General features: G+C 37.1%; 1 protein-coding gene across 1 annotated transcript in view; it reads right to left on the reverse strand.

Moving 5' to 3' along the window:
• Positions 1–19239, reverse strand: part of LOC107752840 (neurobeachin-like protein 2) — a 71599-nt gene that overhangs the window by 21457 nt on the left and 30903 nt on the right. The window contains exons 13-30 of the mRNA XM_016568911.1: positions 17868–18499; positions 16960–17092; positions 15900–16019; positions 15472–15814; positions 15288–15370; positions 15012–15104; positions 14637–14808; positions 12334–12467; positions 11148–11307; positions 9981–10083; positions 9738–9888; positions 6819–6977; positions 6528–6687; positions 6354–6442; positions 3950–4645; positions 2486–2661; positions 1647–1803; positions 529–675 (exon numbers count right to left, since the gene is read on the reverse strand). Of these exons, the coding sequence (XP_016424397.1) occupies positions 529–675; positions 1647–1803; positions 2486–2661; positions 3950–4645; positions 6354–6442; positions 6528–6687; positions 6819–6977; positions 9738–9888; positions 9981–10083; positions 11148–11307; positions 12334–12467; positions 14637–14808; positions 15012–15104; positions 15288–15370; positions 15472–15814; positions 15900–16019; positions 16960–17092; positions 17868–18499 (3708 nt within the window). The remainder of the gene's footprint in view (positions 1–528; positions 676–1646; positions 1804–2485; positions 2662–3949; positions 4646–6353; positions 6443–6527; positions 6688–6818; positions 6978–9737; positions 9889–9980; positions 10084–11147; positions 11308–12333; positions 12468–14636; positions 14809–15011; positions 15105–15287; positions 15371–15471; positions 15815–15899; positions 16020–16959; positions 17093–17867; positions 18500–19239) is intronic.

Consider the following 19239-nt stretch of genomic DNA (forward strand, 5'->3'; position numbering starts at 1 on the left):
ACCCAGGGGTCGTGTGCCATGCCTGCAGCCTATCCAACAGATTCACCACCCCCTCAAAAATCTGCCACAAATATAGACACACTCTTATACTCATTCACAAATAAACACATTGTATACAATAAAACGTCAGAATAAATTTTGTAGAAAATTTGTACACTTATAACTTATATTACATATATTATAAACAGTACATATGAGTTTATATGTTTGAGAGACAGTGTCCTTATAGTTATGAATTTCTACATTATACACTACTGTTCAATGTGGTCATTTTTTTAAAAGTAATTAATACTTTTATTCAGCAAGGATTCATTAAACTGATCAAATGTGACTGTAAATAAATTTTTAATGTTACAAAATATATCTGTTTCAAATAAATGCTTTTCTTTTGAACTTTGTATTTAACAAAAAATCTTGAAAAAAAAAAAAAATATATATATATATACATTTGTAAATGTCAAAGAGCGAGAATTTTAGAACACAACCCTGGAATCCCTGTTAAGACGGGTGTATACTGTATGTGTGTACCTGTGGGCTCTGCTGCTGCTGAATGTATCCAGTGATGATACGCAGGCCGATCAGAGACATCTCTTTGAGCTCAGAGGACCCCGCTGACCCAGGGGTCGTGTGCCATGCCTGCAGCCTATCCAACAGATTCACCACCCCCTCAAAAATCTGCCACAAATATAGACACACTCTTATACTCATTCACAAATAAACACATTGTATACAATAAAACGTCAGAATAAATTTTGTAGAAAATTTGTACACTTATAACTTATATTACATATATTATAAACAGTACATATGAGTTTATATGTTTGAGAGACATTGTCCTTATAGTTATGAATTTCTACATTATACACTACTGTTCAATGTGGTCATTTTTTAAAAAGTAATTAATACTTTTATTCAGCAAGGATTCATTAAACTGATCAAATGTGACTGTAAATAAATTTTTAATGTTACAAAATATATCTGTTTCAAATAAATGCTTTTCTTTTGAACTTTGTATTTAACAAAGAATCTTGAAAAAAAAAAAATATATATATATATATACCTGTACATATCACAACTATTTTCAACACTGCAAAAATATTCAAATAGAAAGCAGTTATTTCAAATTGTGATAATATTTCACAATATCACTGTATTTTTTATCAAATTAACGCAGCCTTGGTGAGCATATGAAACTTCTTTCAAAAATATTAAAAATCTAACCAACCCCAAACTTTTGAAAAATAATTTTTGCAATAACAGCAACAACAACAGAACCAAACCGCATCCATATGTCACGGAAATATGATTAAAATCTGATTTTTTTTTTGAATCAGCATCAAAGGTCTCAACAGTCAGATCAGATTTCAGATGGGGTTTTTAAAATTAATTAATTAATTAATTAATTTTATCATTTGGGATGTGGTGTGTAACATCATACAAAGTGTGCAATATTTTCTGGGTCTGTTTCCAAAAACACTTATTTTCGCTAACATATTTAAAAAATCTAATTGGATTTGCATGCATTGTGAACAGCCTAACATCCTAAATCCGGATTTCTTCCAACTTCCTGTTTCCAACTCTTTTGTCTTTGGAATAAGAGTGTAAGTTATAAAATCAGAATGAGAATATATCCATCCATTCCCCACCTTCTCACTCCATAGTGTTTGATTGTCAGTGCCCTCGGCGAATAGGAAGTCCTGGAGCAGTCTGAGGAGGCGGAGCAAAGAAGGCACATGGGGCAGAGACACGCCCTGAGAGTCCCTCAAATCTGACAGAGACGACTCCAGCATCATCTCCAACAGACTACAACATACAAAAGACACATAATGCATCTGTAACACCCCCGCCAGCTTATGATATTTGTTCACAGCAGCAAAACAAACAGAATACAATGTCTTGAACAAGTCATCAGACAGGCACACCCTAAGACTAATAGTAAAAACAAGCTCTATGGTGATGCAATGCTGGAGCCACTCCAAAGAAAAGCAACAGCCCAGTAGCGCAAAGAACGTCTGCCCTCCAGAGATCCCCAACCTGCCCTCATCTGAACCAAAGGAATCCATAAAACACTTTCATGTACGCTATACTTCCCTCCAGTCTCAGCTCACTGATCTCTACTGGATTTCAAATGCAGTAGTTTTTCTCATAATGGAGGTGAGTTACAATTTAAAATAAGCTTCACAGGGCATAAAATAGAAAGATGCCCATTTTCTTCTGTTTCACTGAAACTTTAAAGTCACTTGCACTTCTCCCAACAAGCTACACATGAAAATACTTCAGGAGGGTTAGGAAATGGTTCAAAGTTCATTCAATTTCAAAAAGTTAATCTTCAAGTTTCAATCAGTCTGAAAAAACTGTCAGTCTTCATTTGATCTTTCTGGGACAGAGGAATTGTTAACGCAGTGCCTTATTTCTCAAATTTTTATGAGCTGTCATTATGTCTGATTCAGAAAGTTTTAGAGCATTAAATTTTTAAGCTTCTGACCTGCGTTTGATGTCATCAGGTGGCCGCACCAGCTGACAGGATGAGCCAAGCTTGGTGAGGACAGAGAACACCTGACCCCTTTCTCTCCATATCACATCCTCAGACCCCTCAGTGCCGCTCCACAGCACAGAGAATACGATGTTCGTCAGCAAATTACACAACTCCTCCTCGGGAGCCTAATGGGGGAGACAGACAGGCAAGTCTTCAGCGATCAAACTTATTAAAGTAATCACAAAGTAGAACTCAGAGCAGTGGTTCTCAGCCTCTTTGACTCCATTGTTGAGGGCCCCCTTTCCAGTTGTTTGCGATTTACTAGATAAGGATTTTTTAAAATGAAAAAAATATAAAAATAAATACTTACAATTTCTGCCCAATTTTAGGGTTTGGCATAAGTAGAGAAATGTATATTCTTTATAAAACTGGGTTTATTAGATTAGATTTTATTAATTTACTTTTCCAGGTCTAGAAATCACACTTTTAAAATGAGGCTGAATGTAGTGTTTACATGAATGCTCACTAAAGTGATCGGGTTGATGTGCGCTTCAATATCGGATTTGATCTCTTGACATGCGCACACTGCGCGAATACACAGTTTCCCACTGTTTGCACATACTATTCTCTTCCCATTGCTTCTTTTCTTTGTTTTAAAGAGCAGACTTGATCAAACAAGCCGTCTGTGGATGAGAGTATACTTTATATATAAAGTGAGGACTGATGGGATGTTGTTCTGTTCCAGTTCACAGACGATGAGTGGAAGGAAAACTTTAGAATAATATGACAGTCATTTATAACACTTAATTCTACAAAAACGACGGCTCGTTCTACGCATCATATGTCATTACGCCATTTCTACATCACTGCACTTGCGCAGTACTTTCCAGTTTCAGTTTTCAATGTACTCACATGTACATTTACATGTACTCTCGATTGGATTAGAAAAGGTCTACACCACCCCTTCTAATCCAAAAGAAATTTCAGATCAAATTCAATCGGATAAATTAAGGTGTTGACATGAAGGTTTTCAATCTGTTTGAGCCATCAATCTGATTACTAGCGGATTATTTGGTTTCATGTAAACATAGCCACTGATACAGTGCTATAAAATATTAAAGTGGCCGCAAGAGCATTGCTCTGCAGTTGCTAAATGGTTGCTGTTTTTTTTCCAGCCGGGTCAAGTGTCAATGACATTCTGCTCTCTTGACTCCGCTTCATCCTTCAGTTGCTGGGTTTCCAACCAACTATTTTTGAACACTGAACAAGTAACATTGTTTACTTGTACTTGTTTTTTGACCCTTGACCTCATTTGTCTTTAATTACACCCTCGGTGTCTGTAGTTATTTTGTCTCAGGAGCTGTATTCTGAAATCACTCCCTCAACCTTTATTCACTATTACCTACATTCCTTTACTAATACAGTCCACTGAATGAGTGAGTGACAACAAGTTAGCAAGTGTGCACCATGTACCTGTGGGTTGGATGTGTTAGAGATGGTGTCTGTAGGAGGTTCGGTGCTGTAGCTTGTGTCGTCCAGAACATTGGACAGACTGGAGCTCTTGCGTGGTCTCATGCCTGGGAAGCTCTTACTGTGTTCCAGAGGAGAGGGGGTCTCTGGCTGGCTACCCACAGGTGTCTGGGGCCCTTTCTGAAGGCTTAGTTCCATCTCAAAGGGTGAGCTGAAGGGTGAGAGCGGCTGATACGCGTTTTCTTCTTCCTCCAGCAAATGGGACGATGATGGAATGTCCACAGTGTTGGACAGGGTGGACGAATGACTGCTTTGTTCTCCGGAGTCAAATGGTTTGAAGTGGAGGGAATCATTCTTGAGCTGTCCGGTTGACGGAGGAGACTGTGAGAGGTCAGAGTAGCCCTCCGACACATCCTGAGCTTCTCCTTCTTCCTCATCGTACTCCTCTTCATGGCGGGCGGTGAGGGAAATGTAGACGTTCTGCCGGGTGTCCTCCATTACGCTGTCCTCACGGCGGAAGACGGGTCTGGGAAGAACGGGCTCCAGAGAGTTGGTGGGACTGGATAAAGAATTGGATTGGCTGAGAGCACGAGACTCGTACGATTCTTTGATGTAGAGTTTGGTGAGAACATCCTGCCAGCCTGACTGACGCGCGAGCTGCTTCACATACTCTTCGTTGGAGTAGATCAAGTGGAAGAGCTACAGGGATGAAAGAGAGAGAAATGTTAATTTGACAGAAAATGCCCTGTAGATTCATTGCAGATGAGCAAACACTCTAAAAATACGTCTTGCAGATGTCAAACATCTCTGTGATGTACATGTGCTATCAGGGCCATCCCAAGAAAGTCACAACATATAGTACACTTAGAAATGGGTTTTGTCTTGCTTCAAAGTGTTTTAAATGCACTGTCATTATGTCGCATTTTGCAAGTTAATGTCAGATGGACTGTATTATGAGGTAAAGCGAGTGAACTCTGTATTGCCAGATGGTAATGTCAGCATGTGAGTTAACGGAGAGATTGACTTTTGTTTGGGCATGTGAAATTGATATGATGACTTGCAGTTTAGTAGTGAGTGAGATGTTGTATCAGTAAACACTCTTTAAAAATGACAGATGCAGTGATTTATTAGTGAAGGATTCATCAGACTAATTCAAATCTTTAACTGGTGAGTGAATTGTTTGAGTAATTAATCTATATTATACATCAGTGTTTCCACTAAATCGACACATCCCTATCAAATGTCACAACTTGTGTATCATCGAAAATTTTAGAGTTTACCAATCATAAGTACGATTTGTGACTCAGAGGTCATAATTATGATATTTCTGACTCTACCTAAAAGGCACAGTTAACGCTATGCTAAGGTAGTAGGCTAAACTGTTAGCAAGCTTGCTAACCATAGGCTAACTGAAAACACAATCTTATCCCTTTTTGGTATCCAGTTTACAGTTTAATTTAAGTTCCCTTTCATGGGAACTTCGAACTGCGTCCTCTAGGGGCCGCTATGGGGAACGCCTCGTCGTGACCCGTGTCTGAAGCATACATTGAAAAAACACCAACTCGTTGGCCGGCGACAGCCATGACGTCACTACCGGTGCGACTATAGTATAAATAGGCGCCGGGAGCACACATCATTCGCAAATACAATAAACACAAATAAATTAATAAAAACAATTATAAATCAAAGTATTACACATACATTTCTATAAAAGATACTTTAAATTTACTTTTGAAAGAAATTGTAAAAGTTTTTCTGGGTCCATCTTATAAAACAAGTCCGTAAGAGTTTGTCCTGATAATAACCTTTGTCTCATGACATGAAATATTGGACAGACCAAAAGCACATGTTTCACCGTCAAGTGAGTCCTGCAATATTGACATTTTGGTGCTTCTTCACCAATCAATAAATGTCCATGAGTTAATCTAGTAAGTCCAATACGACACCTTGTATACACAACTTGGTCATGCCTGGATTTAAAAGAATAAATATATCTTGTTCCTACAACAGAATTTATTTCAAAAAGTTTATTATTTTGACATTCTTCCCATTCCGCTTGCCATTTCTCCAATATGTATCTGTTGATTACTGGCTTCACATCAGAAGGCGGGATTTGGAAACTTTGGAAACTCTAACTGTGTTTTCAAAGTCTAACTGAAAACCTACAACACCCCATAAAATAAGCTTATCATTAATACTGGTTAAAGCTGGTTGGCTAGTCTTAGCTGTTTTAAGCTGGATGCATCTGGTTTTAGCTCGTCTCACAGCCTGACCAACTAAGCCAGCTAAATAAGTGGTCAAAACCTCTCTAAAACTTGCTAAACCAGCTATGAACAGTCTGAAAGACCAGATAAGATTAGACAACCAGCTTTGGCTGGTTTTAGCTGTTTTTTCATCAGTCACTCACCTTTCGACAGATATCCAGTCGGACACTGAGGTCAGCGCGATGGGACAGGTACGCCACTGCCAACAGGTCTCTAAAATTCGGAGTGGGATCTACACCAAACAGAAAAAAAAAACAAACCAATCAACACCTGAAGTGTAAAGTTGAAAACTACCATCCACATTTTCTTCAGTTTACCTGTGGCGAGCACCTGCTCATACAGACACCGTACAGTCGCCATGGTGATGGGGACGTCTTCAAAGGAGCAGACCAGCCCAAGGTAGCCGGAGTCCTTGAGTTTGATGCGCATTTTACTGCGCTCAGGAACACGTTCACTCTTCAGGACTTTATACAAGACCTGCAGCAGAGCAGTAAAGATGTGTTCCTATCACTCTGAAAGATACTGATCTCACCGTTCGGGTTTCAAAAGTTCATCTCAACACATGCCTCACTGCAGTGTCACCATTTAAAGTGCAAGTTTGTTCTCACCCTGAATACTCTCTCACGAGCCTCGTCCCCATAGTTGGTTTTGAGCAGCAGACAGTAGAGCTGCTCCACCCCTCGCTCCAGAAGAACCGTCACAGCCTGCTCCCGTGGAGAAGGAGAACTCCTCAATACAGTGTGTAACACATGCAGAATACTGATCATCTACAGAGAGGGAGAACATTCGTTCAGCAATTAGCGAACCCTAACCTTACCAGAATATCACCATAATAAGAAATAACACATTAACTGAAAAAGGTTCCTTCAAAGATAAGGTATGCGGTTTCTCTTTACTTTTCAGTGTAATAAAATCATATTAAATTTGATTATACACAAATGTTTAAAAGGTTCAATAATGCCTTTTTTTGCTCTGTTTACACCTGGTATTAAGATACATTTTGGTCAATCAGATCACAAGTAGACGAGGAAGATACATTCTCCTTTACACCTGCTGTTTTAATCCATCTCTTTTACCCATTTTTGACCACTTTCCTGAATTCCTTGTATGTATGGGCCTTTTCTGATCTTTCGATATAATATTGCAAAATATCCTTGCACAATTTACATATGAACTCGAATGGAGACAATGGAAAATGATATGGAGAGCAGCAGCTTTTGTTTCTGCTCTGACAGCCGCAAAACTAGCTGAAAGCTGTGGATTTGTGTTAGAATCAGGACCGTTAAGAGTACATCGTGCTTTTAACAATTTTTGCCTTCAATCCAAACTTACGCTTTCAGCAGGCAAAATTTTAATCCTGTCTGACTAACGTGCTTCACAACCAGAGTTGGATATAACGCGTTACACAGTACTTTTTCCTGTAACGCAGTAAAGTAATGCATAACATTTTAAATTTGTGTAATTTGATTACAGTTACTAAAGTCAATATAATTACGTTACTTACGTTACAAATGTAGTGTTAAGAAAAAAAATAATTATATGCCTTTTAAAATCATGTTTTGCACGGCAGTGTCAGTTTGACGGAGGCTCACGAATGCGATCACTTGCATTTTTTCCTGATAACAGCGAAAAGAACTTAAAATGCTCCGCCATTTTTGATCGTATATATAAGTGTAATACATCATTTGAATCTGTGAAGGGTCTGCTTTTATTTGTGTACACTCACAATATCAACAAAATATTGTGCTTTTGTAAAATAAAGAAAATAAACAGGGTGCGCTTTCTGCCGTCTCAGTCTCCGCGAACTTCTTTCTGAAACGCGTCACTAAAATGAACCCAAACTCAGTGAATACTTCACACACAGACATGAGAAACATATCTATGGAAAGCTTGAAGTGTCTACTTTTAAATGAAGTAAGTCTTATCCAAAACAAATATTCTCTGATGAATTAATCCGTATAAAACCAACACGAGGTCCAGTCTTTCCTGTCTGAGCTCATTATCTGTAATGTGATCACGCCTCCGCACAGCACGCACTATTCATACGGTAATCATCCACGTGAGACACGCAAACCTGTAAATGCCCACATCACCTCCATAAACAAAGAAGCAAGATTCATTTTTAGCATTCAAATATGCACTGTATGTTCAGCAATACCGTTTTTAAATGTTATCAGAACCGTTTTCAATTTATTAAGGTTTTTTCTGTCTTTAATGCTTACAGTTAAACACAGCTAAGCCAGCATACACATACCCTACTACACTCAGCAAGCAATGTTGTATATAAAACACTGTATAGGCACATTTAAAGATACATTTTTCATTGTTAGGCAGGTTTATACTAAGAATGTTAAGTTTTAGAAATGGATTAAATCTTTATGTCAAGTTGCTGTTTTCATACCTTTGTAATATTTTTCAGTCAATACTAAATTACTGAACGAACTACAATTTTCACTTTGAAGTGTATTTTTTTTTTAGGTTTGATATGTTTTCAAAGTAACTTGAAAGTAAAGTAATTAGTAATCTGATTACTTTTTACATGCAGTAATCAGTAATGTAATCAAATTACAATTTTCAAGCAGTAATAAGAAATTTGTAATCAATTACTTTTTTTGAGTAACTTAGCCAACACTGTTCACAATACAACCCATACTGTTTACGAATGAGGTCAGTATTCAGAGAGGAGCCTGTCTTTAGTGGCTATTTGAACGCATTTGACCCCATGACTGTCTACACTACAAAAAAATCCGGTCGACTTCCTCTGCAATTCTGACTACATCTGGAAGTGGTTGAAAGTGGTCAAGCTCAAAACGTTTCAGACCCCGTTTACACCTGTATTTAGCATTGTCCACTTGTAATCGACAAAAACTCAACTTAATATCAGGTGTAAACAGGGCCTTTGTCTTTTTCCAACACACAATCTGAAAATGACACACTGACAAATCAAATAGTTGTGTATTCCATGGAATGCCAGGCAATTATTGTTGACAAAATGTATGACAAACAAATACCACGGTGAATCAAAATGTAATCGGAAATGTATATAAGTAAGTTTGACCACCTTTATGAAAACCAGTGGTGGTCATACAAAAATGCTATTTTTTATGAACCCAAAAACCTATGAAATTGACATTACTGAGAATCACATACAAGATTTAAGAGGAATATATATAATAACAGAATTATATGTATTATTATTATCACTATTATTTATTAATTGAAATTAATCCACAAATCACATACTATTGTGTCAATTGACCCCTTTCTGCCTTCCAGGGTTAAATGTATTAAAAAATATATTTTATTCCAACTTCCATTGGTTGAGCAAACAGATAGTCCTGCCGCAGAATAACACCATTGGTTGAGCCAGTGTGTCAGGCTGGTTGGGATACTCAAAGAAACACTGATCTGACACAAAAAGACACACTATTTACTCTTTTCAGGAAGTCAATCAACCAATGTTTTAATATCTCAGAAGTAACACACTAGATTTTGGAACAGAGCAGATTTGTGATAGTCTGGGTCACCTGTTGCTCGTCTTGCACTATAGCAGCGTAGGCTAGTACACTGTGCAGCTCCTCAGCAGTGGGAGATTTCAGAAGGTCCTTCAGCAGAGCGAAAAGAGAGATCTGCACCGTCTGCCTCTCATCAGACAGAGGACTGCCATCCTTCTCCACACTGTGGACACAAATAGGGCACTTATAAACATCTTATATCCACACTGAATATTTAAATTTCAACCAGCAAAAACTCTTCAGTTCTGACCGCACCTGTAGTGTGTCCGAATCGAGTCCAGGATGTACTGAACACCATACCTCTTACGAGTCTTCAGCTTGCCTTCATTGATGACGGTGGTTAGGTACTGCACATGACCTGCAAACCAACACAAATACAGACATACAGATAAAAGGGTTTGGAATTAATTAATCAGGTAAGAACAAATTTGTCATTTTGGGTAAACTATTCCTTTAGGACCTGATTTGTATTTTTTGCATTTAATGCAAATAAGTTGAATACCAAAAAAGCAATTGCGTCATTCCATGTCAACTCAACTAGAGGTCCCCGGCTCAAATTTTTGATTTTGTTCATATTTTTTTCTGTAGAAAGACAAATATATATAGTGATGAAAGGCAAAATATTAAATGTCACAGATGTATATTAACTGAGTAATCCACTATTTTGTAGAGGGGGGGGGGTCAAAATGACAAGTTTCACCTGGAGCCAAATTAGAGGGGTGTAAAAATGACTTTAGAAAGCTGGCAGCATCATTATTTTATTTTTACACATAGATCGGTAGGTCTGTTAGTAAAATCTGTTGACTTTAGCAATCTGTGTTTCATTATATGCCAACAGTGACAGTTCAAAAATGGCAAAAAGCACTTTTTTGCCTCAAGTTTGCATGCCTGTAACTCAATAAATATTAAAGATATCTTAATATCCTTTTAGATTCTGATTCTTAACAAACTTTCCTTTTGGTATCTTCATTTTACAGGCCTTCGATGGTTCAATCCCAGAGATATGGAGATCTAAATGCGGCTCCATGAGTAAATTGGAGTAAAATGAGTAAATCCATTTTCAGAGGACAAAAACAAATGTGGGACACTTTACATACAGCTGACACCTACCGATCTCTGTGTAAAAATAAAATAATGATGCTGGCAGCTTTCTAAAGTCATTTTTACACCCCTGTAAATTGGCTCCAAATCTCAGTGAAAATTGTCATTTTGACCCCACTCTACAAAATAGTGGATTACTCAGTAAATATACATCTGTGACATTTAATATTTTGCCTTTCATCACTATTTATATTTGTCTTTCTACAGAAAAAAATATGAACAATATCAAACATTTGAGCCGGGAAATTTCAGAAAATGTGGTTGATTTGACACGGAATGACCCAATAGTAAATGCCATTGTGATGTGTATTGGCTGTTTACCCAGGCAGACTGCAAAGTGGCTGTGGCTCCAGATCCTGAAGTCAAAGAGCAGGTACTGGTACAGCTGTGATAGGAGGGCGTTGTTGCCCTCGTTGGACACCTGCTTGAGCAGGAACTGACAGGCCATCAGTACACTCATGTCCATCATACTGCTGGGAACCTGGAGGAGAAAAAGAATGCGAGACAGGAGATGAAGTGTTTTTGTAGTTATAAAAGCCATCAATCAATTACAAAAATAATCAAATTATTTAAATGATATAATGATCAAATTAATCACATATGTATTAATCACACACACACACAATATTACTGTTTCATTGTATTTTTCATCAAATAAATCAGCAATGGTCAGCATAAGAGAAAACATCTTACAGACCCCAAACTTTTGAATGATAGTGTACAAATTAATAAAAAAATTCTAAGCTATTCATATAAATATAATGGAATACAAGTATAATTTTTAATTGAATTAAATGTAATACTTGTCCTACATAAATGCATTTAATTGACAGCCAGTGTTTTAAGCCTGAGGATGGTATACTTATGTAACTATGAGTGTGTGTGCTTTCCATCTCTCAAACCCAAGAAACTCTCTTCAAAGGACTTTACAAGCCTGTCAAATCACAGTACATCAAAAACAGATCAGATATGACTTTTAATTTTGTGGAACAATAAAAGCCACTCCTAAGCCTAATGATCTTACAGCAGATCAGAAATATATCAGCATCAGCTTCTCTGAACTTCAGCTGCTGTAACAGAGACGGCCATAGACGTCTTATCAAATTATCTGCTTAATATCACATGCCTAGCATCCGATCGAATCGCTAATGTAATGACAACTATGCAGCTCCTACAGATTTGAAACTTTCATACTGATTACGTGTTATATGTCACAGATGTTGGAACACGCTGTTGTGATAAACGTGTGAACTCTTGATTTGAATGCGTTTACGTCAGACACTCAAACCTTGCTTATTAATTTCTTTAAAGATTCCTGGCACCAGATAAAACCTTAAATCATGAAAAACTGTGATTGTGTGTCTATTGTGCAATATCATGGGATTGTTAACACAAGTGTTTCCTAACAGGATGCTTCGCCTTGAAGTCACATACACCAATATGTCCTGTTAGACCTCCAGATGCACTCTCTATTCACCAGTGTGTGTGTGTGTGTGTGTGTGTGTACCTTGCCGAGCATGGCTCCGATGATGGGCGGCCCGTGGCACTGAAGCAGACTCTCCTGATTGGCTGGATGGTTGCGCAGCATGTTCTTAATCATCAGCAAAAACGCTGCTACACTGTTCTTCCCTAAACGGCCCTCTAACACACACACAAACAAAGCAGCAATCAGTTTCACATTAGTGAAATGTAACATTGACAAATTGCTGCAATGGCATTACATGGGAAATCAACAACCAAAGTTCAACTGCAGAACACGAAATACACAAACTCTCTGCAGCCTTCTACACAAGCATATAAACACATGTATGAAGACTCAAACACAACTTTATGAATAACTACCCCACAGCAAAATCAAATAGCATACTCAGAAAACATCAATGGTGACTCATACTGCAATTACAGAAAAATTTACATCATCAATGTTTTAAGCAGCTCTAAAAAGCCACATAACAATCTGTTAATGTTTCATGCTGCATGCTGTAACTCTGCAGACTGTGAAAAAAAAAAAAAAAACGGTGACACTTTCTATGAAGCCCATATTTATAACACATTATAAGAGTATTCTTAAGGCATTATAATGAATGCATAATGCATTATAAAAAGTATATGTTGTTTCATCTCATAAATATTCATAACGACAATTATAATACATTATAAAACTTATTTGTGGTTATAACTTTTATGAGTATGATTATTTATAACACGCAATAAACGCCATGTTAAATCCACTTAATTTATAATGGATTATAAGTCTCATATCTTGACATTATTTATTTAAGATCTGTGCAGTAGCTTACTATCTTACTGATATTACATTAAATATGGTAAAAATATAACACATTCATCTGATCAAATAACTGACTTTATGGCTGTTTGAGGACATTTTTTTTTTTAAATTTGTATTATTATTATTCTTGTTGTTGTCATTGTTGTTATTATTTATAAGTGGTATTTGACCGCTTTAAGTAAAGTAACAAGTTAACAATGGCAAGATATGAGACTTATAATACATTATAACTATGGGAAATATAATCCATTGTAAGTTAAGTGGATGCATTGTGTTCATTGTGTGTTATAAATCATCATACTCTTAAAAGCTATAACCACAAATAAGTAAATATTATAATGCATTAAAACTGTTATAAATACAGGCTTCATAGAAAGTGTTACCAAAAAACAACACTTCCCCCCCCCCAAATTTTTTTAAAAAAAACTATACCGTATTGTCCCGAATATAAGACGATGTTTTTTTCTTGGAAATACATCTGAAAAACCGCGGTCGTCTTATATTCAGGGTCTAGACTTTGACATGTCAATAATACACCCACAACAATAGGTGGCGCCAAATACGCATAAAACGAGTGTGTTCACAACGAAACACACAGCGTCTCCACAACAGTGAGAATAAAAGTTACGCCTTCTTTCTTTGCGTGAACATTTGGAGTGGTTGACTCTTAACTTTTATAAAGAATATCTCTTTGGATTTGAGACTTTAGTCTTTGCAACTTTACAGATCTTCTTTATGCACCAAGAGCTTGTAACACTCCAAAGAGAAAGGAAAAATTGAAATCGCATCATATGACCCCTTTAAGGTTTGTGTGGTTTATGAGTGTCATTTTTTTTTTTTAAATGTTTATATAAAGGTTGTTTTTAGCTCTAGTTTCAGTTCTAGTTTATTTAGTTGTAGTTGTTTTAGTACTTCAACTTGAACTAAATGAAAATGAAAAATGTCTTGGCAACTAGTTGGAATAAAAGTATTTTTTAAATGTAATTGTTATATTTTTAAAGGGTTTGTTTTAGTCTTAGTTTATTATGATAATAACCTTAATTTTCATTTTAAAAGTAAGCTTATTTTAGGACCATTTTATATATATATATATATATATAATTTGTGAAATGTTCAATGATTGAGATGGCCAAGCAAATCAAAGTAGGCAGGGTTTACGGTCCACAGAAGCAGAGAGTACATTTCAGCGCGAATTGTCAGTCTTAACAATGAAAGACCCAGCTAAGGAATTAGCGAAACATTTAATATTTCACAACTGCTATGTAATGTTATGGAATGATTCATCCATGCATGCATTTCATTTATTTATTTTTGACCTTGTAATGCCAAATCAAATCAAAGTGTCACAACTCGATCTTCTGGTGAAAACGTCAGACTTTTTTCTGGTGATGTATGCAGGATTCCAATCATTTAATGCTTTTTATTTGATGTCTACATGGACATGAATGATGGGAAGAGAGAGAGGGTAGGGAATCGGATATGTTGCCACCAATGTGTCACGGCTCTGAGAGAGTACCGACCAGATGACTTCCCCAGTGGCAGCAGCATGCCGGCGGGGCCCCTGGAGGACGTGAGCTCTGGCCCGAGAAGATCTGAAGTCTCCTGACCTACAGTCTCGCCCTGATCCAGTAAACACACCTGCTCCAGCAGGGGCAGGAGAGCTCCCATCCCACCTACAGAGCTCAGCACATCCTACACACAAGACACGATAATAAAACACAATTAGCATTTACTGCTCCTGCAGGGATCTATGAGCTCACGAGTTTTGTTCTAGAAGTATGTGTTGAATACACACATTTCCCAACACTGGCAAACACAAAAGGCTGTATTGATGTCAGAACAAGATGAATCATTCTGATCTTAAAAGATAATGAAGCTCAGTGATGCATACACACCTTGACGTCCCAGTTCACCACTCTGTGACCAGTCAGCCTGCCATCGTAAAGATGGTTGGGGGACAAATCCAAACAGATCTGGCTCTTAAAGGCCTAGAATATGGATATTTCAAGTTTAAATCATATTTATAGATTCATTTATTTTTACTTTTTTCACTAGTGGGCTCTTGACCTTTAGACTTTTGAAGCTTACTTTATATTACATTTATATTATCATAAATATACAGAACAGTTTGTCAGATGGATGTCTGGATGAATCTCTGAGCAGATAATTACCTGTGGTGTATAGTATAAAACTAGTTTACTGTTGACTTCTGAAGGTTCACCATCAGCTTTGAACAGAGAAACATTATTGGGACCTGCCAAGTGAAACAGAGATAGACCTTCTTTAACGCTTGTTTCTTTGTGGTTGGAAAGGTGAATTTCTGCATTATGAATGCGGTGGATGTCTCATTTATACCTGCAGTGAACAGGGCTCGTGCCTGAGCAGGCTGCAGAGCTTCATGGCAGATGAACACTGTGGCTAAAAGGCCACCCAGTGATGAAGGAGAGCCCCACGCAGTGTCCTGTAGCCCTGCTGGGATGGTGTGAACGAGACTGTCCCGACTCACACCTGGCCGCCCCCCTGCGGCTGCTGCAAAGGATGCAGGGAAGGACTGGGAACGTGCAAGGGTGGGTGGCCCAGTATGAGCTGCAAATGCCATCTCGGAGGGCGAGTGGGACGGGTTGGGCAGGGTCGGAGAGGTAGTCGTGGTAGTAGTGGTCCGGTGACCAGCTGATCCAATGCAGCAGGAAGTGAATGGCTGAAACGTTGATAGTCAAACAGACCAATGAAGCAAAATATGTTCATAATAAATCAAACTACTGCAAGCAATAACATTTATTCACCTCATTCAGAGAAGGAAAGCGCAGGGGTGCTGTTTTACACTGCACTCCGTCCACATAAACAGTGACCACGTTCTGTCCAAAGGGCCGACGGCCAGGAACGTGAACAATGGCAACTGAGTGCTAGAGTGAAGAAAAGAAGGGTAAGAATAAGACTTTGAATACAGAAATTAAATCTTACAATGATATAAGTGTTGGGGGTAAAGCATCACAAGTAATGTGAGTCACATAATCAGATTACATTTTTCAAGTAACTAGTAAAGTAATGCATTACTTGTAAATTTACAATGAAATATCTGAATTACTTTTTCAAACAAATAATGCAAGATACTTTGTTTTCCCTTTTATTCACTGACACGTCTCCTGATTCCGTGTTGAGAGAAACACTGAGTGAGGTGCACACGCAGAGGTACTTCCTTCAGCCTGGTGTGAAATGGCCTTTACAGTTGCCATAAATATAACTTTTGTTTTTTTTGTTATTATATAACAAATAAGCAAGCCAGGCCCAGGTGACACAAAGTAACGCAAAAGTAGTGTAATGCATTACTTTCCATAAGAAGTAAAGGAATGCAGTTAGTTACTTTTTTATGGAGTAACGCAATATTGTAATGCATTACTTTTAAAAGTAACTTTATCCAACACTGGATATCAAAAAGTAAGCTTCTTCCCTTACGAAAATTAATCATGGTTTTATAACAAATAATAAAAAAAAAACAAGGTTAACATTGTTTAGCCATGATAACCACAAATTAACAATGATTTTGATACACTAATCATAGTTTAACCATAGTATTTGTAGTAAAACTGTGGTTATACAAATGGTAATTAATATGCCAAAAAAAAAAACATGGTTACTACACTTTTACTATAATAAAACCATGGTTAATTTTTGGGAGGGTTTAATTGAAATCATGCTAAAGAGGCTAGTCAAGCTAAAGCTAATTCAGCAGTAAAACAAAAATACATGTGATTTTTCTCATATTTATTTTCATACAAGTGCTGTTTTCTCTTCCTTAAACTGTCTATGGTAATATGTGTGAAAATTGTCTGTAAGGTCACTAACCCAGGCGCAATCATTCAGTGGGTGTTCTGGCAGGGAAACAGCCATGTACTCCTTTTTAGTACATACTGCCACCACCAAAACTTCTTCTGTGGTGAAAAACGCTTCAAAGCCAGTTCCGCTTGCTGTGAAGAAACTACACACAGGACACAATACAGCTTTTAAAGGTACAAGTACACATAAAACAAGTACTCTTGGTCACCAATACAGCGTGCTGTTAAAAACGCTAGTTCTAGATTACTATTAATATTAATGTACTAAACTCATGCAGATATACAATATGTACAAGCATTTTGTAACAAGCAGGCCTGGTCAATATATTGAATATTCACCACTTACTCACTATAATTTTATTTGCCATATAAAACTAAGCAACAATTGTAAATATAGAAGAATTGCAAAATGCTGGTTAAAATCATAGCGATGTTTAACTGCAGTCATGAGTGTTAAGACAAATACTTTAATGTCATCTCTGATCATCTTTTCAGCAGTAAAATCATTGTTTATGTTAAGCTTGCAAGTTGCAATTACTGATTACAGATAAATGAAAATGAGAAAATACTGCAGATGCACAATATGCATATTTACACCCACATTAACATATTACATAATAATGATGTGATGCCTAAAATCACCAATAGCATTTAAAACAATTGACTTAAAATATATAATTTAATATAACTAATACTTAAATCGTTTAATAATCATCTGGTCATCTGCATTAACACAACCATTTTCAACTATGATAATAAAAATAACAAGCACCAAATATTACAATGATTTTTAAAGGATCATGTGACACTGAAGAATGTATATATATCAAAAAGGCTAAAACAATTACAAGAAATGATACAGCAGATGATGAAATTTTTATTATAACACCCATCTATCATGAGTATTCTCGAACAAACCTGTAAAGCTGTTTCCTGCGTGGTCCCTTAGCCATTCGAACCATATTATCCGGGTTTGTCAGGTGGGATTCTGAGTAGTGGTGTTGGGGTGGAGGAAAGTCTGTGTTGAGGCACAACCAGGCATGGAAAGCAAATGCGCTTCCTGACCAGCGCTGTATAGCTGGCACCATAATACCCGCCATAGGGGGCATAAGGTCAAAATACTGCAAGGCGCTGCACCCACCCTCTCCACGGGCGGCCATGGCAGAAAGCACCCTTACCACGCGCCCGCAGTACGGGTGAGGGGGTGCACCGGGCTCAGTACACAAGAGCTTCAGCAGACTCTTCAGTTCACAGGGCCGTAAAGAAAGAGATCCCAAGTCTTGAAGCAAACCCAAGAGGGCGTCTGCGCACTGCCGGTCGAGCCGCACTGGGGGTTCGGACAGCACCTCCAGCAGAGCGCCTACTAAGTCTGCTTCAACGGCTACAGTGCGGCAGGACAGAATTCCTCGACACACGGCCGCCAGCCACTGGGACACAAGCAGCTGCAGAGAGCGAGAGCCCAGGTCAGGCAACCACTGCAGCAGCAGGAGCAAAGGCTGTTCGTTACTGATGCCCAACTGCATGGCCAGGGAATGCTCTCCTTCAACAGCCTGAGAGGAAAACATGGAGAAAGGGGAAGGACAAAGCAAAAAATGATGCTATGAGGATACAAGTTTTTTTTTTATCATAGTGACTCAGTCATGATCCTGAAATAATTCATAGTTACACAACTTACTGCATTTGATTAAAAACTTACTTCTTGAGCATTCATAAGTACGTTTTATAAGTATGCATATGTGTAGTATGAAATTCAGAGTTATTTCAGTACCATTAATGTAGTTTTATAGTATTAATATATTTATTAATATTTTGAATTTGTTTTTTGTTTTTATATTTTACATTTTCATTTCAATATTATTTTGTTATTTATTTTAGTAATTGTTTTGTTTTATTATTTAATTTTTATTTTATTGTATTTTTTATATGTCTACTTAGTTTTTAGTATTTTATTATTTTTATTTGAGTTATTTTCAATATATTCTGAATCATTTTAGTATATAAACTTCAATTAATTAGGTTTAAATGTTGGCTTGGCAACTAACTGTATTATTATTTCATAATATTTAATATTTGTTTAGTTTTTTATATTTTACATTTTCTTCAGTTTCAGAAATGTTTTGTTTTGTGTTTTATTTATTATAAATGTCTACATAGTATTTTTTTTTTTTCAGTTTTATTTGAGTTATTTGTAGTTTTAGTAATTTGTAATTTTGTAATTTAGTGGTTTTTCAACTTTAGTTTAGAAATGTTGGCTTAGCTACTAAATAACTGTTTTATATATATATATATA

This window comes from Sinocyclocheilus rhinocerous, unplaced genomic scaffold (genome assembly GCF_001515625.1).
Source record: "Sinocyclocheilus rhinocerous isolate Xijiao unplaced genomic scaffold, SAMN03320098_v1.1 scaffold771, whole genome shotgun sequence".
Lineage (NCBI taxonomy): Eukaryota > Metazoa > Chordata > Actinopteri > Cypriniformes > Cyprinidae > Sinocyclocheilus > Sinocyclocheilus rhinocerous.